The sequence below is a fragment of the Bombus pyrosoma genome, linkage group LG5, assembly GCF_014825855.1.
Source record: "Bombus pyrosoma isolate SC7728 linkage group LG5, ASM1482585v1, whole genome shotgun sequence".
In the NCBI taxonomy this organism is placed as follows: domain Eukaryota; kingdom Metazoa; phylum Arthropoda; class Insecta; order Hymenoptera; family Apidae; genus Bombus; species Bombus pyrosoma.
This window is the reverse complement of record NC_057774.1, coordinates 1258008-1274015: the sequence shown is the minus strand read 5'-3', so window position 1 is coordinate 1274015 and position 16008 is coordinate 1258008. Positions and strand designations below refer to the sequence as shown.

General features: G+C 32.6%; 3 protein-coding genes and 1 long non-coding RNA gene across 7 annotated transcripts; 2 read left to right on the top strand and 2 right to left on the bottom strand.

Annotated features, from left to right (window-relative positions):
- Positions 1–135: 135 nt before the first annotated feature.
- LOC122567482 lies at positions 136–11055 on the top strand. 3 transcript variants are annotated; one of them, XM_043726047.1, is made up of 8 exons: positions 136–290; positions 5697–5833; positions 5932–6056; positions 6251–6390; positions 7326–7537; positions 7724–7961; positions 9546–9793; positions 10139–11055. In XM_043726047.1, exons 1-8 carry the CDS (start codon positions 281–283, stop codon positions 10367–10369), a joined length of 1341 nt encoding a protein of 446 aa, XP_043581982.1. In that variant the 5' UTR covers positions 136–280; the 3' UTR covers positions 10370–11055. The 3 variants fall into 3 exon arrangements, with proteins under 3 accessions (XP_043581982.1, XP_043581981.1, XP_043581983.1); XM_043726046.1 differs by lacking the exon at positions 136–290 and adding an exon at positions 3726–4276; XM_043726048.1 differs by lacking the exons at positions 136–290; positions 7326–7537; positions 7724–7961 and adding exons at positions 3743–4276; positions 6717–6743.
- LOC122567511 lies at positions 10826–11766 on the bottom strand. The gene is made up of 2 exons (XR_006316783.1): positions 11637–11766; positions 10826–11445 (listed from the first exon to the last, which is right to left on the bottom strand). It is a non-coding gene; the product is annotated as an uncharacterized LOC122567511 (long non-coding RNA).
- On the top strand, positions 11676–14722 carry LOC122567478 (vacuolar fusion protein MON1 homolog A). 2 transcript variants are annotated; one of them, XR_006316776.1, is made up of 8 exons: positions 11676–12083; positions 12280–12602; positions 12682–12925; positions 13030–13314; positions 13388–13578; positions 13662–13764; positions 13848–14198; positions 14517–14722. XR_006316776.1 is itself a non-coding variant. In XM_043726034.1 (7 exons), the coding sequence occupies exons 1-7, from the start codon at positions 11811–11813 to the stop codon at positions 13986–13988; spliced, it is 1560 nt and encodes a 519-aa protein (XP_043581969.1). In that variant the 5' UTR covers positions 11676–11810; the 3' UTR covers positions 13989–14722. The 2 variants fall into 2 exon arrangements, 1 of the variants encoding a protein (XP_043581969.1); XM_043726034.1 differs by having other exon boundaries at positions 13848–14722.
- Positions 14716–15998, bottom strand: LOC122567493 (pre-mRNA-splicing factor 38). Its single transcript, XM_043726074.1, has 3 exons — positions 15801–15998; positions 15252–15619; positions 14716–15174 (listed from the first exon to the last, which is right to left on the bottom strand). The coding sequence occupies exons 1-3, from the start codon at positions 15962–15964 to the stop codon at positions 14801–14803; spliced, it is 906 nt and encodes a 301-aa protein (XP_043582009.1). The 5' UTR covers positions 15965–15998; the 3' UTR covers positions 14716–14800.
- Between the last annotated feature and the right edge of the window lie 10 nt (positions 15999–16008).

Genomic DNA, 16008 nt, shown 5'->3' with positions numbered 1-16008 from the left:
ATCTGCAGCTCTAAACAAATTTTTTGATCAGTTTACATCCGAAAATGAACATGTGTCAGTAGTTTATGACTCATCGTATTTGTTTGATTACCGCTTGCAAATTACCGGTATTAAGACCTCGCGCCTGTTTGTATGTGTACTGGGCATGCGCGAGCGGCTTACATTTGTAAAGCGCCAAAACGACGCATTTCGTCGCAGTACGAATTCAGCCTTCGCGAAGAACAGGTGATTGTTACGTAGTACAGTGATTTCTGATTTTGTCTGTATTTGGAAGAACACTATGGCTATTTGTAAGCACTTGCATTTTTATATCAACAAATGATATCGCTAAGTCAATATTAACGTCTTTTTTCTATTTTTTTATTACTTTTTCTAATTTATCTCCATTTGTAGTTACATTTTGCCTATTTGACATTAGAAACTCCTTTTTGCATAAATAATTAAACATGATAAATTAGTTAACTGACATTTTAGAAATACAATTTTTTATTAATATTTACTTACTTAAGCTATAATTTTTTTTCCTTGTAAAAAAGATAAGGAATATAGGAAAAAATAAAAAATACAAATACTATCTTCTATTTATACAAATACACATGGATATGAAGATACCTTGAATAAGTAATTTTCTGAGATAATTATTATCAACACATAGAAATGTACTGTATTCATGTAATTCGAAATATGTTATATTTAGTTAGGCATTATAATTTTTACCAAAAATAGTTTACAAAAATACTATATTTTTCATGTTTCGTATCATGATCGTTCAACGAAAATATCCTGAAATATTTTTTGAAACTGCATATTTTTTATGTAAATATGTGTTAAATACTGTCGAGAAAATAATTTTTTTACAAAACATCCACTTTTTTCAATCCTACCTTTCATTTCTACATAATGCATTGTAGTATAACATGTAACAACATATTTAATAAAAGCTATTACGACTATTTGTAACAATTGTAGCACTTGACACAACTATAACGTTATATAAATATTATTATTATACATATCGTTGTAATAAACATCGTAAGATTGTATGTATTTTGAAAGAAGGTGTGAAATATGATCGAAAATCTTTCGCATGACTTTGAAAGGATCACGTCTATTTTTATCGTGGTAGTCTAATATCGAATTCGTTTCTAATGTATCATAACACTTCTCAGAAACACGCGACGCTATGATTAATTTACTATTCTAGTTTGATCTTGCAAATATCGTCCCTCTAATATAATGCCTATAATAATTCCACAATATCTTCAATAATCATGTCTAATTTTGTACCAAGGAATCTAAAGAAACGAAAGAAATAGATGCAAACAATATTTTCACTTCATTGAAAGGAATCATCGAATGTTCGAGAATATCTATCGAAGTAGTAGATATTGAGATATCTACCTTATCGATTAAGGATCTATAGGAAATGGTGAAGAATAGAATTATGTTTACAGGAGAATGTCTTATTACGTAATTTATTTTCTAGTGTCTAGTTAAATCAGTGTATTTAGCGTATACGGGTGCGGCTGTGCCGGTTTGACAAACCGGCCGGCCGGCATTTTTAGCTATGTACGATTTCATGAATCTATACAATTTCGTGCTAGTTCCGTTAAAGTACAAATATGTCCTTGCTTAAGCTAAATCTTGTATAATATGAGTTTTATAATAATAGAATAATGTTAATAGAAATGTGGAATAACAGAATAATTTCGCAAATTTGTATTTTTACCAACACTACATGCAAAAGTGGAATCTTAGCAGAGATTTATTTTATCTGGTAAATATGTATATGTTATAATGTGTACATATGTAAGTATATTTTGGATAACTGATATATTTTTGCATATTATGTAATATTTTATATGATATGTGTATTTTTACAACTTTAAATATGTATCTTGTAAATGCATAAACAGTCGCAGTTCAAAAATAACGTCTGATCAGATTTCTTGTTCTCTGAAGAAACTTTTTTACGGTTGAAAAATCATAACAGTACTGTTTCATATGTGACACAACCTTAATTTTCATAATTCCGGTATCACGTCATCTCTGCAGGATTTCTTGTGCAACCAACCATAAGTTGCAGATTGTTTCGTAACATGCAATTCTACTGTTCTTGCTTATTTTCTCAAATTTTCTGGAATCTCTGTAGAAACCTTAATTTTTTTGAACTCGGAAATCATCATATTTGTTTCGATATATTACCATGTATTTGTTGTACCTTGTATGTAATGTAATATTATTATACTCTATACTACACTTAATACACTTTCTTTATTCAAGGAAAGAAAAGAAAAAATATAAAAGGAATATGCTATAGAAAAATTTTATGTACACATATATCTGTTACATTCATTATAAATATGTATGAAACAATTTGAAATTTCACTTTCTATATAATGAGTTCTACAATAGTATACAATAATACAAGTTCCATATAAAGATGAATTATAGAAATTTTTATTTGTTTTTAAATTTAACTGGTACATGTGAATACTTTTTCCGTTAGGAAGCGCGATCTAGCTTGCTAGCAAAAGGAAGAGAGTTGCTATGCGAGGTCAATGACAGTAAAACACGAATGAGCACTAGGAGGTTTACTGGACACATGATCGTCGAACTATTGGCAACCATGCATTTGCGCTAGAAATGATAGAACATGATATAATGGATCCAGTAAAGTTAGCAAAATTAGATGTAAAAAGTCATATTCGCCACATTATACGTTAAAATAGGTTCTAGAGTCATGTTAATGAAAGCACTAGAATAATACGGTAATAAACGTCAAAACGGTGGAACCAACCAACGATCATTGCGCAATTGAAATTGGCTCAATGGCTCTAATTTTCTCATTATTATGTTAATTGCCAACGTAAAGCGTAACACTTCTTTTATAGAATATCTGGTACTTCAATCAATTTTGCCCACAAAACGAATATCCTAGAACTAATCGAAAATAATGTAAAAATAAGTAAATGGAAAAAGTTCAAGAAACTTTTTGTACAGTAAAAGCACATATAGATTATTCCATACAGGCAAACATTTATTTTAACAAGTATATGATATTTTTCTTATTTTAATCTCTTTTTTTATGTCTGTTATTAATAGCAACTGTAGATAAATGATATTTATGAAAATAGAGATAATTAGAAAATATTATCAAGGGTATGAGATGTCGCAATATCCCTAGATTTGTTGTTTCTAATCCGAATATGGAGGTGACTCTTTGACTGATCACTCTTGACGTAAAAGTTGGGCACATTGATCACTTTGAATCACCGAAGTACCGCTATATGAACTATGTATGTAATTGGCATCAAAATACTAATGACATCATCACAATGGCGTTCTCGGCTTCGCGTAATGGAACTTTCTATTATTCATGGTCGCCTTATCGTTTAAACTATCTTATAGCTACTTTATATTAAGAAAATGTTAATGAAGAGACTAGCAGCCGTACAGAAAATCTTGAAGCAAATCTAAAAAGTTATTAGATAATTTTAGGCTTAAAACATAATAAAGTATAAGATAAAAATTGTTGCTGTGAAAGATGGAATGTGGGTGATTGATTCATGACGTGTAAAAATTGATGTGATTCAAATTGTTGACGATGACACAATGATGTCAGCAACGAACATGGCCTCTGTGACACAAGCCGCTATTTATAAGCGTTGCGTTCGTCCAGCAAATTCTTGTTGTCGCGTGTTACAGAACATTTCGATAGTAGTAGTAGGTGTAACAACGGTCATTTCGTACGTGGATCATCGTCATGATAGTCCATAGTTCATTTTACTTAACGGAAAGACGATTAATGAAAAGCGTGCTATAACGTAATTTTAGTATACCTGCAGCGTAGCAATATAGTGTCACGTGAGATATTACTTGATATTTAAATAAAAATTCAACATTTAAAATCCGAATCGAAGATAATAGAAGATCTATGAAATTTTTGAATTAATTGAAGTTTGTTTGCGATGGTGTTCAATTAGGAAAGAATTTACTTGCACTTTAGGGTTAGCAATTTTCTAGCGAAATTAATATCAATTATTTATTGATAAATAATATGAAATAGATTACGAAGAATTTCGAATGCGAGTATTTAATACGAAATAAACAATTTAGTGTGATAATTTGTCAGTGTCGATAGACTCTGATAAATGTAGAATGTGCATGTTTTCCGAGCGCACGTTTTGGCGGAACCTTTTGATAGAGACAATCGTGTTAGCGTTAATTTTCACAGACTTTGGAGTTCAGTTGCTGTCGTTAATCAAATTTCCAGGTAAATTTTCAACCTAATAAGTAAAAAATAATAATTTTCAATAATTATCAAGCATGAAATATTCCGAAAACCAATAAATATTGATTAAGTCTTCAATTAAGACCAATTTTTTGTATATCTTTTACAAAGTCTAGAAAAAATGTAAAGAAGCGTGTGTTGAATGTTGGCAGAGCTAATCAGCGTTAACAATTCAAAAAAGTCAGAGCATATATTTTATTATGCAAGGTGTTTCTCTGGAGCGTATAGAGGTGAAGCCAGGTGCAGTCCTTCGAGCAGAAGAACGACTGTATAAGACTATAATTTAAAAGCAAACTGAATCTAACTGTTTCCGGCCAATGTATCTCATTATGGAAATATGTGTTTATAGTGTAAATTCTCCAAATGTAGGTGCATATGTATAAGATGAAAAATAACATTGATGATATTAAGCTGATTTGACACGTCAGGAATAAATTGAATTTATGGTCGTGCGACAAAATCGTTCGCAGCTGGATCGAAAAATAAAAAGATTAAACGATTTTATGACCACTCGTTAAACGTTATATGACTGGAATCATTCCATTTCTACAAAAGAAAACGAACGTTTCATTAATGATGACTTGAATTGTATAAGACTGAACTTGAAGATCGAAAGCTGGAAATTAAATTTTTTTTATTGATACAGACTTCTATTATATTACATATCATGAACTATATAGAGTTGCATTGAATGCAGAAAAATAATCGATACTGTTAATAAGATGAATCATTAATCTCTGTCAGTTAATATTTTTGATATTATATGCTTATTAAATGCAAGTAATTGTGCTTGGAATAAGAAAAACTATCACCAACTTTTTATATAGAGAATATTGGGTAATCGTGATTATAATTGTGAATCATCGATCGCTAGAGGTGATTTATAGTCGCGAAATGTACGACGAGGCGATCTAGACTCGAAACCGTCGCGAGCACACGATATATTGATCGATGCAAGTCCTGCATTGTCCTACTTTTGTACATCACCCCGCTGCGTCTGTGTAGATAGATACTATTGTAGATACTGTGTAGGATGTCTTGGCGTCGAGACGTCTGGGCGTCTGGATTTCTTCAACTAAAGAGGATTTTAAATCCTTTGCCAGTTTTTTTAACTTAACTGATTTTTAAGAACAGTGGACCTAGTTTCAGCTTAATTAAATTTTTATTTAAGTCATTATTAATGTTACCCTCGATTACTATTATATATTATATATATTATATATATTACTACTATATTACTACTATATTATTACTATTATATATTATATATGTTAGTATTATATATTAGTATTATTAATAATAATAAACATGATAAAAAGTGGAAAAATGTATATAAATATAATTACATTACATATTATAATATATAATAAATGTCTAAGAATTTCTTTCTTTTTTCTTTTAGCTCTTTCTACTGAGGATAAATTGGAATACAATTTCTATCCTGTCGCAAGCGGGCAACTTCAGTTCCGGATAAAAGCACCAAACGATGCCCATATCGCACTTACAACGGGTCCCCATGAGGGTGAGCCTATGTATGAGGTAAAAATTATTGAAAAATAAACTTGTTTAATTATTATTATAAAATTTCTGAAATAAACAAATGAGAGTCGAATGTATCGCGCGTGTTAAAATCACAGGTTTTCATTGGTGGTTGGAGCAACAGCAAGTCTGTAATTCGTAAAAATAGGACGAAACCTGATGTTGCTGAGGCAGATACACCTGGTATCCTGAGTGCTGATGAAACGCGTGGATTCTGGATCAGGTGGGTAGTGTTAACTACGTTATTAAGTTATTAACCACAAGATGTGATAATATCTTTTCTTATATCTTTTTGTTTCTCCTTATTGTTTTTAGAAATCTTAAATAAATATGTTTCATACATCTTGTGTATTCGTAATAATACAATATTCTTTCTTACATAATTCATAATAATAATTACATCATTCTTTCTTCCAGATGGGGCGATGGTGTTATCTCAGTAGGTAAAGAGGGCGAACCAAGCGCATTCCTCACGTATGCCGATCCAGAACCGTTCGGAATCGGTTACTTCGGGGTATGCACCGGTTGGGGTGCATCCGGTGAATGGTTAATCGAAGGTAAAATTATTTTCTCTTCTCATCGTATTCCATGTTCTTAAACTCCTTTTTTTTTGCTTATAAATTAGGTAGATTTATCGTAGCTAATGTCTACAAAATAGGTTTTATAGAGTCGTAACAATATTATCACACTTATTTTATTCTAGAAGCAATTCCCTTTGTAAATCCGTGTTTCGTTTGGGAAAATATTTACAAAGTATTGCAATTTTTATCAAATCACATGTAAGGGTGCTTAAATTTTAATTCTCAATTTATTAATACGGTTTTCTTGCTGGTATTTTATGGAATTTCGGACGGACTCTACTAATGCATCGTCGCCCATACAGCCATATGTGTAGGTGGTCAAAATCGTTGTACGTAAAGTATACGAAACCTCGAGAAACAATATTTGTTTCCTTTTAGGCTTTTAGATCTGTTGCTCGAATATGTTTTATCCTAGCACGTTTATCGCTTTACTTCGAATGGTGTCGAATTTCATATCAACACTTTTTTACTTTATTCTATATGTTCCTCTATATTGCTTTATATTTCTCATACAAATATTCCCATTGTATATTAAAATATGTTTTTGTAATTGGACACCGTTTGATTGGAAGAACACATGCACGAGAAAAGAATCATAGATCACATGTAGTTGAGTCACGCTTGTATTGTGCTGCAGTGTGATCAAAAGCACTCATATTTCCAAGCTTATAATTGAAACGGCTGATAACCCTATCAGCTGAATATGCTATATGGCAAAATCGTTATAGCAATATAGAAAGTGGAAAATATGTAAGTACATACATATATCCAACATATTCTATTGCCACGTGTATGTTAAAAGTTTATATGAGAATAATAAATAAATTTGGGGGAACAATGAACGCGAATGAGAAGCAAAAATATTCATTTCCAAATCCTGATTGGAAATTAAATGTTTTATTTCCTATAAGGACATGGCCCCTTGTCAACACGGAATGAGTTAGTCTACACGTTTCATAATGTAAGGAGCGGCTCGGTCCTCATCGAAGTGAGGGCTAAGAGTAACGCGCACATCGCCCTGACCAACAAAAAAGGCGACTCGAGCCCGATGTACGAAATCATGCTCGGGGGTTGGGAAAACACAGCATCCATCATCAGATACGATCGCAAACAACCCGACAAGGTTCGAAATTTACGAAACTCGAAATCATTTATTGATTACGACGTTCTTTTAATTTTTCATCAAATGAAACAGTTATTTAGTAATCTTTAATGTTTTGTCAACTCTTTTTTTTTTTGCTTTAATACAAAATAAAAGGAAGATCGAGAGTTCGGGTTTCGTGTTAAAACGTTGATTTTGCACCGACAGGTGCGCGTGAATACGCCAAATCTGCTGAACGAGAACGAAACGAAGAAGTTCGCGATTTGTTGGCTCGATGGTCGTATCATGGTCAGGGCTGGTGATGTTAATGGTCCTGTGATCATGGAATGGCAAGATCCTAAGCCGATTGGCGTGAGCTACGTGGGTGTGCGTACCGGTTGGGGAGCAACCGGCAAATGGAAACTTCGAACCGCACAGTATCCACCATCCCATCCGCCCCACAAAAGTAATTTGCCTGTTAAATATCCGTTTCTTTTCTCTTTTTGTTTTTGTTTCTCTGCTTCAATTCATCCTTGGTGATAGAAATTATCGACCGACGGATCATTTGTGGGTGTTGAGGCTTGGTTTCTCATTATCTTGAAGATTATAATAAAAAGTAGGATTTTTTTTATAGTTCACAGATATGAATATTCAGTAGAATATGTAATTTATACGAATCCTACTTTTTTTATTTGAGTATTATGTTAATGGGAGTTCGAGGATAAGGGTGTCGGTGCCACTAATTGCTTCTCGTAATTATCAATGCAATCTTATTTTTCACGACGCACGGTATATTTTCTGCCTCCTTTCTTTTCAACGGATCCCTTCTCGGATGCAAATACTAAAATTAACGCTTTACCGATCCAGCCTATTTACTGCTCTAAATTCTACCTTCAAAATAAATAACCTTTTGTTATTATATAGTTATGTGGTAGAAAAGAGCATTGAGCATTAACAAATCATACCTTATACCTCGTTGACGATTGCCTGCAGATTAATGTTCTCGATTGAAAATGTTTAGTTCAGTTAGCACGCCAATTGTCGTGTCCGGTTGTAATTGAAGTAATGACAGTAACACGTTTACTATATGTCACACGCCTACTTTGTAAGACTTTTCATTGCAAGTTGTATTGAACATCTTAAACGTTAGATATTCTGTTAATCTTTACACGTATCTATGTAGATATCTATAGGAATTCTAAGATTTTCAATATACAGTAAATGTGTTAAGCACCTACACCCACAAGGAGATATAATTATAATTTTTTAACAAATAATAGTACTTGAATTTCGATGAATGTAAGAAATGTAACTGCCTTGATTCAATATGTTCATGGTGATTTATATGCACATGCACATGCACATGCATATTTGCACGGAATACAAGCCATATTATTACACGTGACCCTAATAGCCGCATGTACAACAAAGTATGCCGAGGTCATCATATCCTCATTTTCTGCAGATTAGTGCAGACGCATCATTCTTTAAATGCCTTTTCCTCGCGATCGATCCCCTTTCTTTCTGTTGTAACTTAAATCTAATAGTTGCTTATGATCATCCCATGGTCGATTTATTTGTTATGTTAAATAATTCTGCTGAAAACATCGTGAAAGCTCATTCCGGAGAGAACTTATAATAATTTTTCGCATTATCATTTGGTATGCGTTCATCGTTCTTCACAAGTGTCATTATCATGTAAACATTATCAACGTCATAAATCATAATTTTCCTCCAATTTCGTGCATTGTTTTTTAATTGTACGAAGCATGAGATGTTGCATCTAATCAGAGATGAGAATTTTTATAATTTGCTTTTCTAATACCATAGTTTACTTCTTCCTCAAGTGCTATCCAACATAAAGACATACATAAACATAATAGATGCCTATATATATGTATTTAACACACATGATAAAGAAGAAGAGGAAAAATCTGACGCCACTCGAGTAATGATTGGAAAGCACTACCTTAATCTTATACAAAAAATAACGAAGGAAATAAGTCCTGACCATCTGTGGCTAATGTGTTTCTGTGGCACCTGCTTCTAGACGTGAATCCATCGGCCCCACCTCCACCATCGGGCGTCATGGATATAGGAGATTTCTGTTGGTGTGAGGCAACTGGTGGAATAATTCCTCCAGGTGCAGTCGAAGGAGGAAAAGATATAAGTGGTGAATCCTTGTACGTGGGCAGAGCCTATCACGAGGGTGCTCTTCTACCTGGCAAAGTGAAGCCAGGAGACTCTGTGTGTTATGTGGCTTGGGGTGGTGATGAACATGGAAAGACTGATTATCAGGTAGGATAGAAGAGAATAGATGCAATTTAATCCTGTAAGTACGAGAGATCTTTGTAAATTGTTCTCTCAAAACGCAAAAAAGAAAAAAAAAGAAAAAGAAAGAAAGAAAAAACAAAACTGAGTACGATATAAAATGGAGTCAAATCGTTGCTTCTTAATTAAAATCTTAACATTACTCATTGATGATAGCCGTGTTTCACGAAATATTGGTTTCATCGTTTATTTTGTATCGTCGATAGCCGTATTTAAAGGGTTAACTCGCATAAAAAATAAGCTAATAAATAAGATAAAAATACTAAATTAGTATCAAAAAATAACTATAACTTAATAACTGTTCTCTCTCAGGTTCTCTGTGGTTGCAACCCAATATGGGTTCCAACAACCGGAAACAACATTCCTCACAATGCAATTCCATCTGGTGAATCAGAAGACGGAGAGCCACTCTATGCTGGCCGCGTACTGCACGAAGGCGCTATGACAATCGGCAAAGTACAACCTTCGCACAGCGTGTGTTACATAGCATTTGGTGGTGCTGAGATTGCGTTCCCAGAATATGAGATCATGGTTAAACCTTAGATTAGAATTAGCTGCACCAACGTCGATGAATTTGTCAATGAATCCTAATCTCTTACAATGATTTTATGTTTGAATGCGATCGAAATACCAGAAGTAGGTTATATCAAGGATTCAACAAAAATATTTTATGTATGCATAATTGTCCTGCTTAGTGGTTGTTCGCGTATATGAAAACATATGAAAATATTTGTAGCCCAATAATCGAATCTCAATTATTATTGATATTTAAATAAGAGGGAAAGAAGCGATATATTATGTATTATAAGATTAATGAGAATCTCCTATGTGTGTAAACTAGTCTAATTACAAATGGGTGGGTTGTGACTCATGTTCATCGATCAGTTGGTGTACAACGGACGTATACTTCTACACAGAACGTAATTACAATGTCAATAACGTAGAAATTATCGATCAAAAACTGGCAGTGTATATGTATAGTTCAGCTACATATATATATGCGTTAATAACTGGCTACATAGCAGTATCGATAATTCCTGTTTATGCAGTTTAAGGTACAACTTGCATATCGCTTGATTGCCTATTTCTTATCAGAGTATTATGAAAAACATTTTGTTCGTAACCACATAGTGGTTTAATTTAATGCACAATAGTTCTCGCTTTTCTACAATCGTTGATTTTAAAATCTATATTGTTACAAAACAATAAATAATATTTCCGAAAAGAGACATGATGTATTATTTTTAGCCTCCTTGTTCACAATTGTAGATTGTGAGATTTAGTAGTGCCGCATAAACTAACTGGAATCATGCTTCGATAATTTTCATTGTCGGTTCTTGGAAAAAAATTTGTAGATGGAGCAAAATTAAGTCTGGGAGAAGTTAATATCAAAAAGGTGAAAACAGTGGAATCTATTTTAAGATATTTGTAACTGACAATCTGTTAATTATAATATGAGACTTTTATAGTTGCAGTCAACAGTGTAGCTCAATGAGAGGAAATAAGGTAAACCTAAGTAAAAAGAAAATTCTACATGGGCTCATAGAATAAGTTTTTTGCTTATCTGCTTGCTCATTTGTGCCAGACACTTCATTTTTGTCATATCAAATAGTACGTGCCTAAAATAAATAAATATGTCATCGGTTATCAGTATTTCATTCGCATCCAATAAAAAGAAGACATTTGGTATTTTATAGAAATGAAATATGAACATGATTATAAACATGAAATATGATGTTGATTTGTGGCCAACTAACAATGCAATCGGTTAACATTCATGAACTCTAATATAGTGATATTTTTAATTTACTTAAGTTGGCAATGGTGTTGAACAGTTTGTGCGTTCCGTCCAATTCCGTCCCGTCCTGTCCCAAATAAGACGGATTCAACAATGGCGCCCAATCCGTCATGGATCGTTGTTAAATGTCAATCGGGAAAAGAAATTTTAAAATAGTGGCAGATCGGAAGTATTTTTTTTATAAAAATGGCTGCGAAAGAGCCTGCTACTATCGATGATGGGATTCCCGAGCCAGGTATTGAACCTGGTGCTTCTGCGGAAACGATGCTCGTCACTACCGACAGTTTTGAGGAGTATGAGCAGGAGATGAGCAATAGTATTGACGATAGACAAATGAAAGAAAGCACAACGAGCACTATCTCAGAGATACAAGAAGATGTGCAAGACATTCCAACTACGCCCACTACGTCCAGTTCACGGGAACTTCAAAAAACAAATTCGCTTGATGATTCCGAATTAGTACGTTTCATAACCTGTATTTGTGAAACACTATAAATGTATTTTAATCGGGAAAAAGTATACGCAACTAAAAGAGAGTTGTTTTTAATAATTATATTAGAAAGATAGAAATTGTTGTAGAGTTGATAAAAGTTATATAATTACATTAACCATTTTAATGAAGTATATTTATCTTAATTAATTTCTTATGTTTTAGGATGATGTTACACAACGATTAGGTCAAAGTAGCCTTGATTCAGACCCTTTACGTTGTAAAACATGGTTAGCACAAAAAAAACATGTATTTATTTTAAGCCAAGCAGGGAAACCCATATACTCTAGATATAGTTCAGAAGATAAACTAGTCACAGTTATGGGTGTCATGCAGGCTCTAGTTTCATTTGTCCAAGCAGGCAGTGACATGATTAGATCTGTTCATGCAGGAGATACTAACTTTGTATTTGTTGTTAAAGGTCCATTAATTTTAGTTGCAGTCTCAAAAACGCTTGAAAGCGTACCTCAACTTACATTACAATTAACGTATGTAATTATAATAGAACGAGTAATACTTTATGCCATCCTTTTTTAAGATACTTGAGTAAAGAATGTTATGTTACAGATATGTATATAATCAAATAATCTCTGTGTTAACCCAGTCACAGTTAACTAGAGTATATGATCAACGTAGAAATTTTGACTTAAGAAGATTGTTAACTGGTAGTGAAAGACTGATAGATCACTTATTAAATTTTATGGACAGAGAACCAGCATTTTTTCTAGGAGCTATTAAATGTTTACCTTTACTCCCCTCAATGAGAAGTTCTATCACGCAAACTATCATTCAAACATGCGGTAAAATAAAGGTATTACAATGCTGTAATCGTTAAAATTTGGACATGAACATTATATTAAAATATGTTGCTGTGTTCATAAATTATACTAATCAAAGGAATATAAAATTTTGCAGAATTTAGTATTTGCAATACTACTAGCTAATAATCAATTGGTAACATTAGTCAGAATGAACAAATTTTTTTTACATCCTGTGGATTTACATATAATACAAAATTTGGTCGACAGTTCAGAGTCACTTAAGACTGCTGAGAGCTGGACACCGATATGTCTACCAAAGTTTGATGCCAATGGGTATATGCATGGACATGTATCATATTTGGCTGAAGATTGTCAGGCATGCTTATTGTTGCTCACAGTTGATAGAGATGTGTTCTTTGTTCTTTCTGAAGCAAAACAAGTAAGTGATATAATGAAACTTTATAAAGTATTTAGAAAACAACGTAAAAAATAATAAGAAATTTTACTTATAGAAAATTGTAGAAAAATTAAGGCGAACGAATTGTTTAGAAGCAATTAATGAGTCCATGAATAAACTACCGATTAAAACTGCTGACATTGGATTGCCAGAAATGCGGCATGTTTTATATAAGTGTAGAAGCACGGCACAATTTTGGAGTCCTGGATTTCAACCTCCGTATACAACAGACGAAGAAATAGAACGGTAATTGCAACATTAAAAAAATGTAAAATAAACTAAATTATAATAATAACAAACTTACGTGATATGTGTTTTTTCTTCTGTAGATTATTGGGGCTTTATCAATGTTTACACCACAGGCTACACAGTCCCAATCGACCATTGAAGCTTATATTTCAGCAATTAGATAAAGAAACCATGTTAGCATGGGTAAGTTTAATTATATGATATGTAGTACAGTAAAAGTTATCATAGTATATTTGGTATGCAACTAACACATATGTATCTTGTAGGTAACACTAGGTTTTGAATTATATGTTACGTTTGAACCACTTGTAACAAAACCTGATGCAATTGAGGCAGTGAGTAAATTGTTAAAGTGGATAAAAAAAGAGGAAGAAAGATTATTTATTTTAAATTCACCCACATTTTAAAAGTCGATATAATCAGTTTTAAAAAGACACAAAAGTGTTTATCTGATGGATATAATTTGAATTGACATGAGATGCATCGTTTGGTAATTGTTTACATTGATTTGATGAACTATAAATCGTTAAGGAAAAATTACTGCATTCAAGATAGATGCATTCGCGTGTTTTTCATGCATTGATAGTACTTTGCTCACTGTTTTTTAATTATAAAAGGTACTGTAAAGGTACATATGTATGTATATATTTAAAGACATTACGCATGTAGAGTACATTTATAGACAGGCTATGACATTCTCAACTTATTTTATTACATGGTGCTTGAGAAAACTTGTCATTGTGTTGTTAAAAATAGATTACTTACAATACAGTATCTTTTTATATCATTTAACAAGCAAATCGTAACTTTACAAATCGTGGAACAGTTCTTTGTTAACAATCACAGTGATAAATTTTCTCTGAAATTTTGTAAATAAGAATAAAAGCAACAGCCATCGTTTCATGACCTTATTAAGTCAAAAGTAATGATTCCAGGTAGAACGAATAGTATAACGTTAAAAAGGAACAAATACGTTCACTTACAACATGTAATGTACGGGTATTATAAGCTACTGTGTAGCGTTTATATCGATAAATGCTATAATTTTAATACAAAACTATTCCTTGTATATGTTACACACTGCTGTTAATCGCGATCGAAGTGCGGTATATACGATAAAAAGAATTCAAGAGCTGTATCAGTAATGTTTTTTTATTCACCTGATAGTTATAAAAGTAAATTATCCTGTAAAACATTTGTCACAACTTGGTGTTTTAATTTAATGCCTAGCTCTGTCACGTTCTCGTCTTCGATCTCGATCTCGGTCTCTTTCCCTATCTCTATCGTCTCGTCTGTGTCGGTCTTTATCTCTATCCTTGTCTTTATGCGAAGATGAATGGCTTTTAGGAGATTTACTCCGTTTACGTTCTCGTCTATCTCTGTCTCTGTCCCTGCTTCTCGATCTTTGCTTTTCTCTGTCAGATTTTTTATCGGAACGTGAATGTCTTTTATCTCGATCTCTATGACGATCTCTGTCTCTGTCATGATCATCTGTCCTTTTGCGAGTGTCCTCTTTGACTGGAGGTATTTCTTCATCCTCTGAAGATTCTATTCCTTCATCCATATCATCCTCTAATGCAGACACTTTTGCCTCTATAACACATAAACATTAAATTACATTTGTTTTATATTCATACTTATATTTTCATTTATAAATTTAAAATACTTACCTAATTCATTATTTTCTTCAAGAACATGTCTTTTTTGTATTCTTGGTAGAATTACATCGCAACATCTTTCTTCTCTAAGAAGATCATCTATAAATTCATCCATGTTGATCAATTCAAATTTACCTTGCTTATTTTGCCTTCTCAACTTTCTATTGTCATTAAATAATGGTTCCAAATATTTATAACAATCTAAAGAAGATCCTGTCAATCTCATATACAATGCTCCTAGTGCACGGACATATTTAAATTCCTCATTTTTTATAAATTCTACTATAATATCTTTTTCAGGTTGTATCTGAAGCATTTTTAATATTAGACAGAGGAATGGTGTTGGTTTTACATTTCCGCCATATACACCACCTATGTATCTAAAATATGTTTGTTTTCATTCACAATAGGTTATGTTTTGATATAAATTATTAAAAAATATCGAGCATGGCCAAGAGTTGTAAATAAAATATGTTTCAACAGCAAACATACTTAGACAACGGATTGCACGAAGAAAAACGATTTGTTTGAGCATATATTCGACAATAAACATTTACTAACCTTAACTCCATCGCTTTGTCTACTAAAAGTTCCGCAGTCAGAGCAAAACATTCTTCTTTCCAATATTTCGAATCGTACACTCGAGATCTAATTATTTTTTCTACTAAATACTGCGGATTTGTACCTCTAATAGATTTCGCATCTTTTACCGTTCTATTAGCCATTTTCAAATCGCATGGAGATTAGAAATATTTTCAAAACATACCTT

Bases quoted from the DNA above. Each gene is read 5' to 3' on its own strand.
- LOC122567482 (XM_043726046.1), top strand. From the start codon at position 4,162: ATGTGCATGTTTTCCGAGCGCACGTTTTGGCGGAACCTTTTGATAGAG. The intron at 5,834-5,931 runs GTAAAAATTATT...TTAAAATCACAG, and splicing joins AGGGTGAGCCTATGTATGAG to GTTTTCATTGGTGGTTGGAG. The intron at 9,794-10,138 runs GTAGGATAGAAG...GTTCTCTCTCAG, and splicing joins ATGGAAAGACTGATTATCAG to GTTCTCTGTGGTTGCAACCC.
- LOC122567478 (XM_043726034.1), top strand. From the start codon at position 11,811: ATGGCTGCGAAAGAGCCTGCTACTATCGATGATGGGATTCCCGAGCCA. The intron at 12,926-13,029 runs GTATTACAATGC...AAAATTTTGCAG, and splicing joins AAACATGCGGTAAAATAAAG to AATTTAGTATTTGCAATACT. The intron at 13,765-13,847 runs GTAAGTTTAATT...TGTATCTTGTAG, and splicing joins AAGAAACCATGTTAGCATGG to GTAACACTAGGTTTTGAATT.
- LOC122567493 (XM_043726074.1), bottom strand. From the start codon at position 15,964: ATGGCTAATAGAACGGTAAAAGATGCGAAATCTATTAGAGGTACAAAT. The intron at 15,620-15,800 runs GTTAGTAAATGT...AACATATTTTAG, and splicing joins GACAAAGCGATGGAGTTAAG to ATACATAGGTGGTGTATATG. The intron at 15,175-15,251 runs GTAAGTATTTTA...TATGTGTTATAG, and splicing joins TGAAGAAAATAATGAATTAG to AGGCAAAAGTGTCTGCATTA.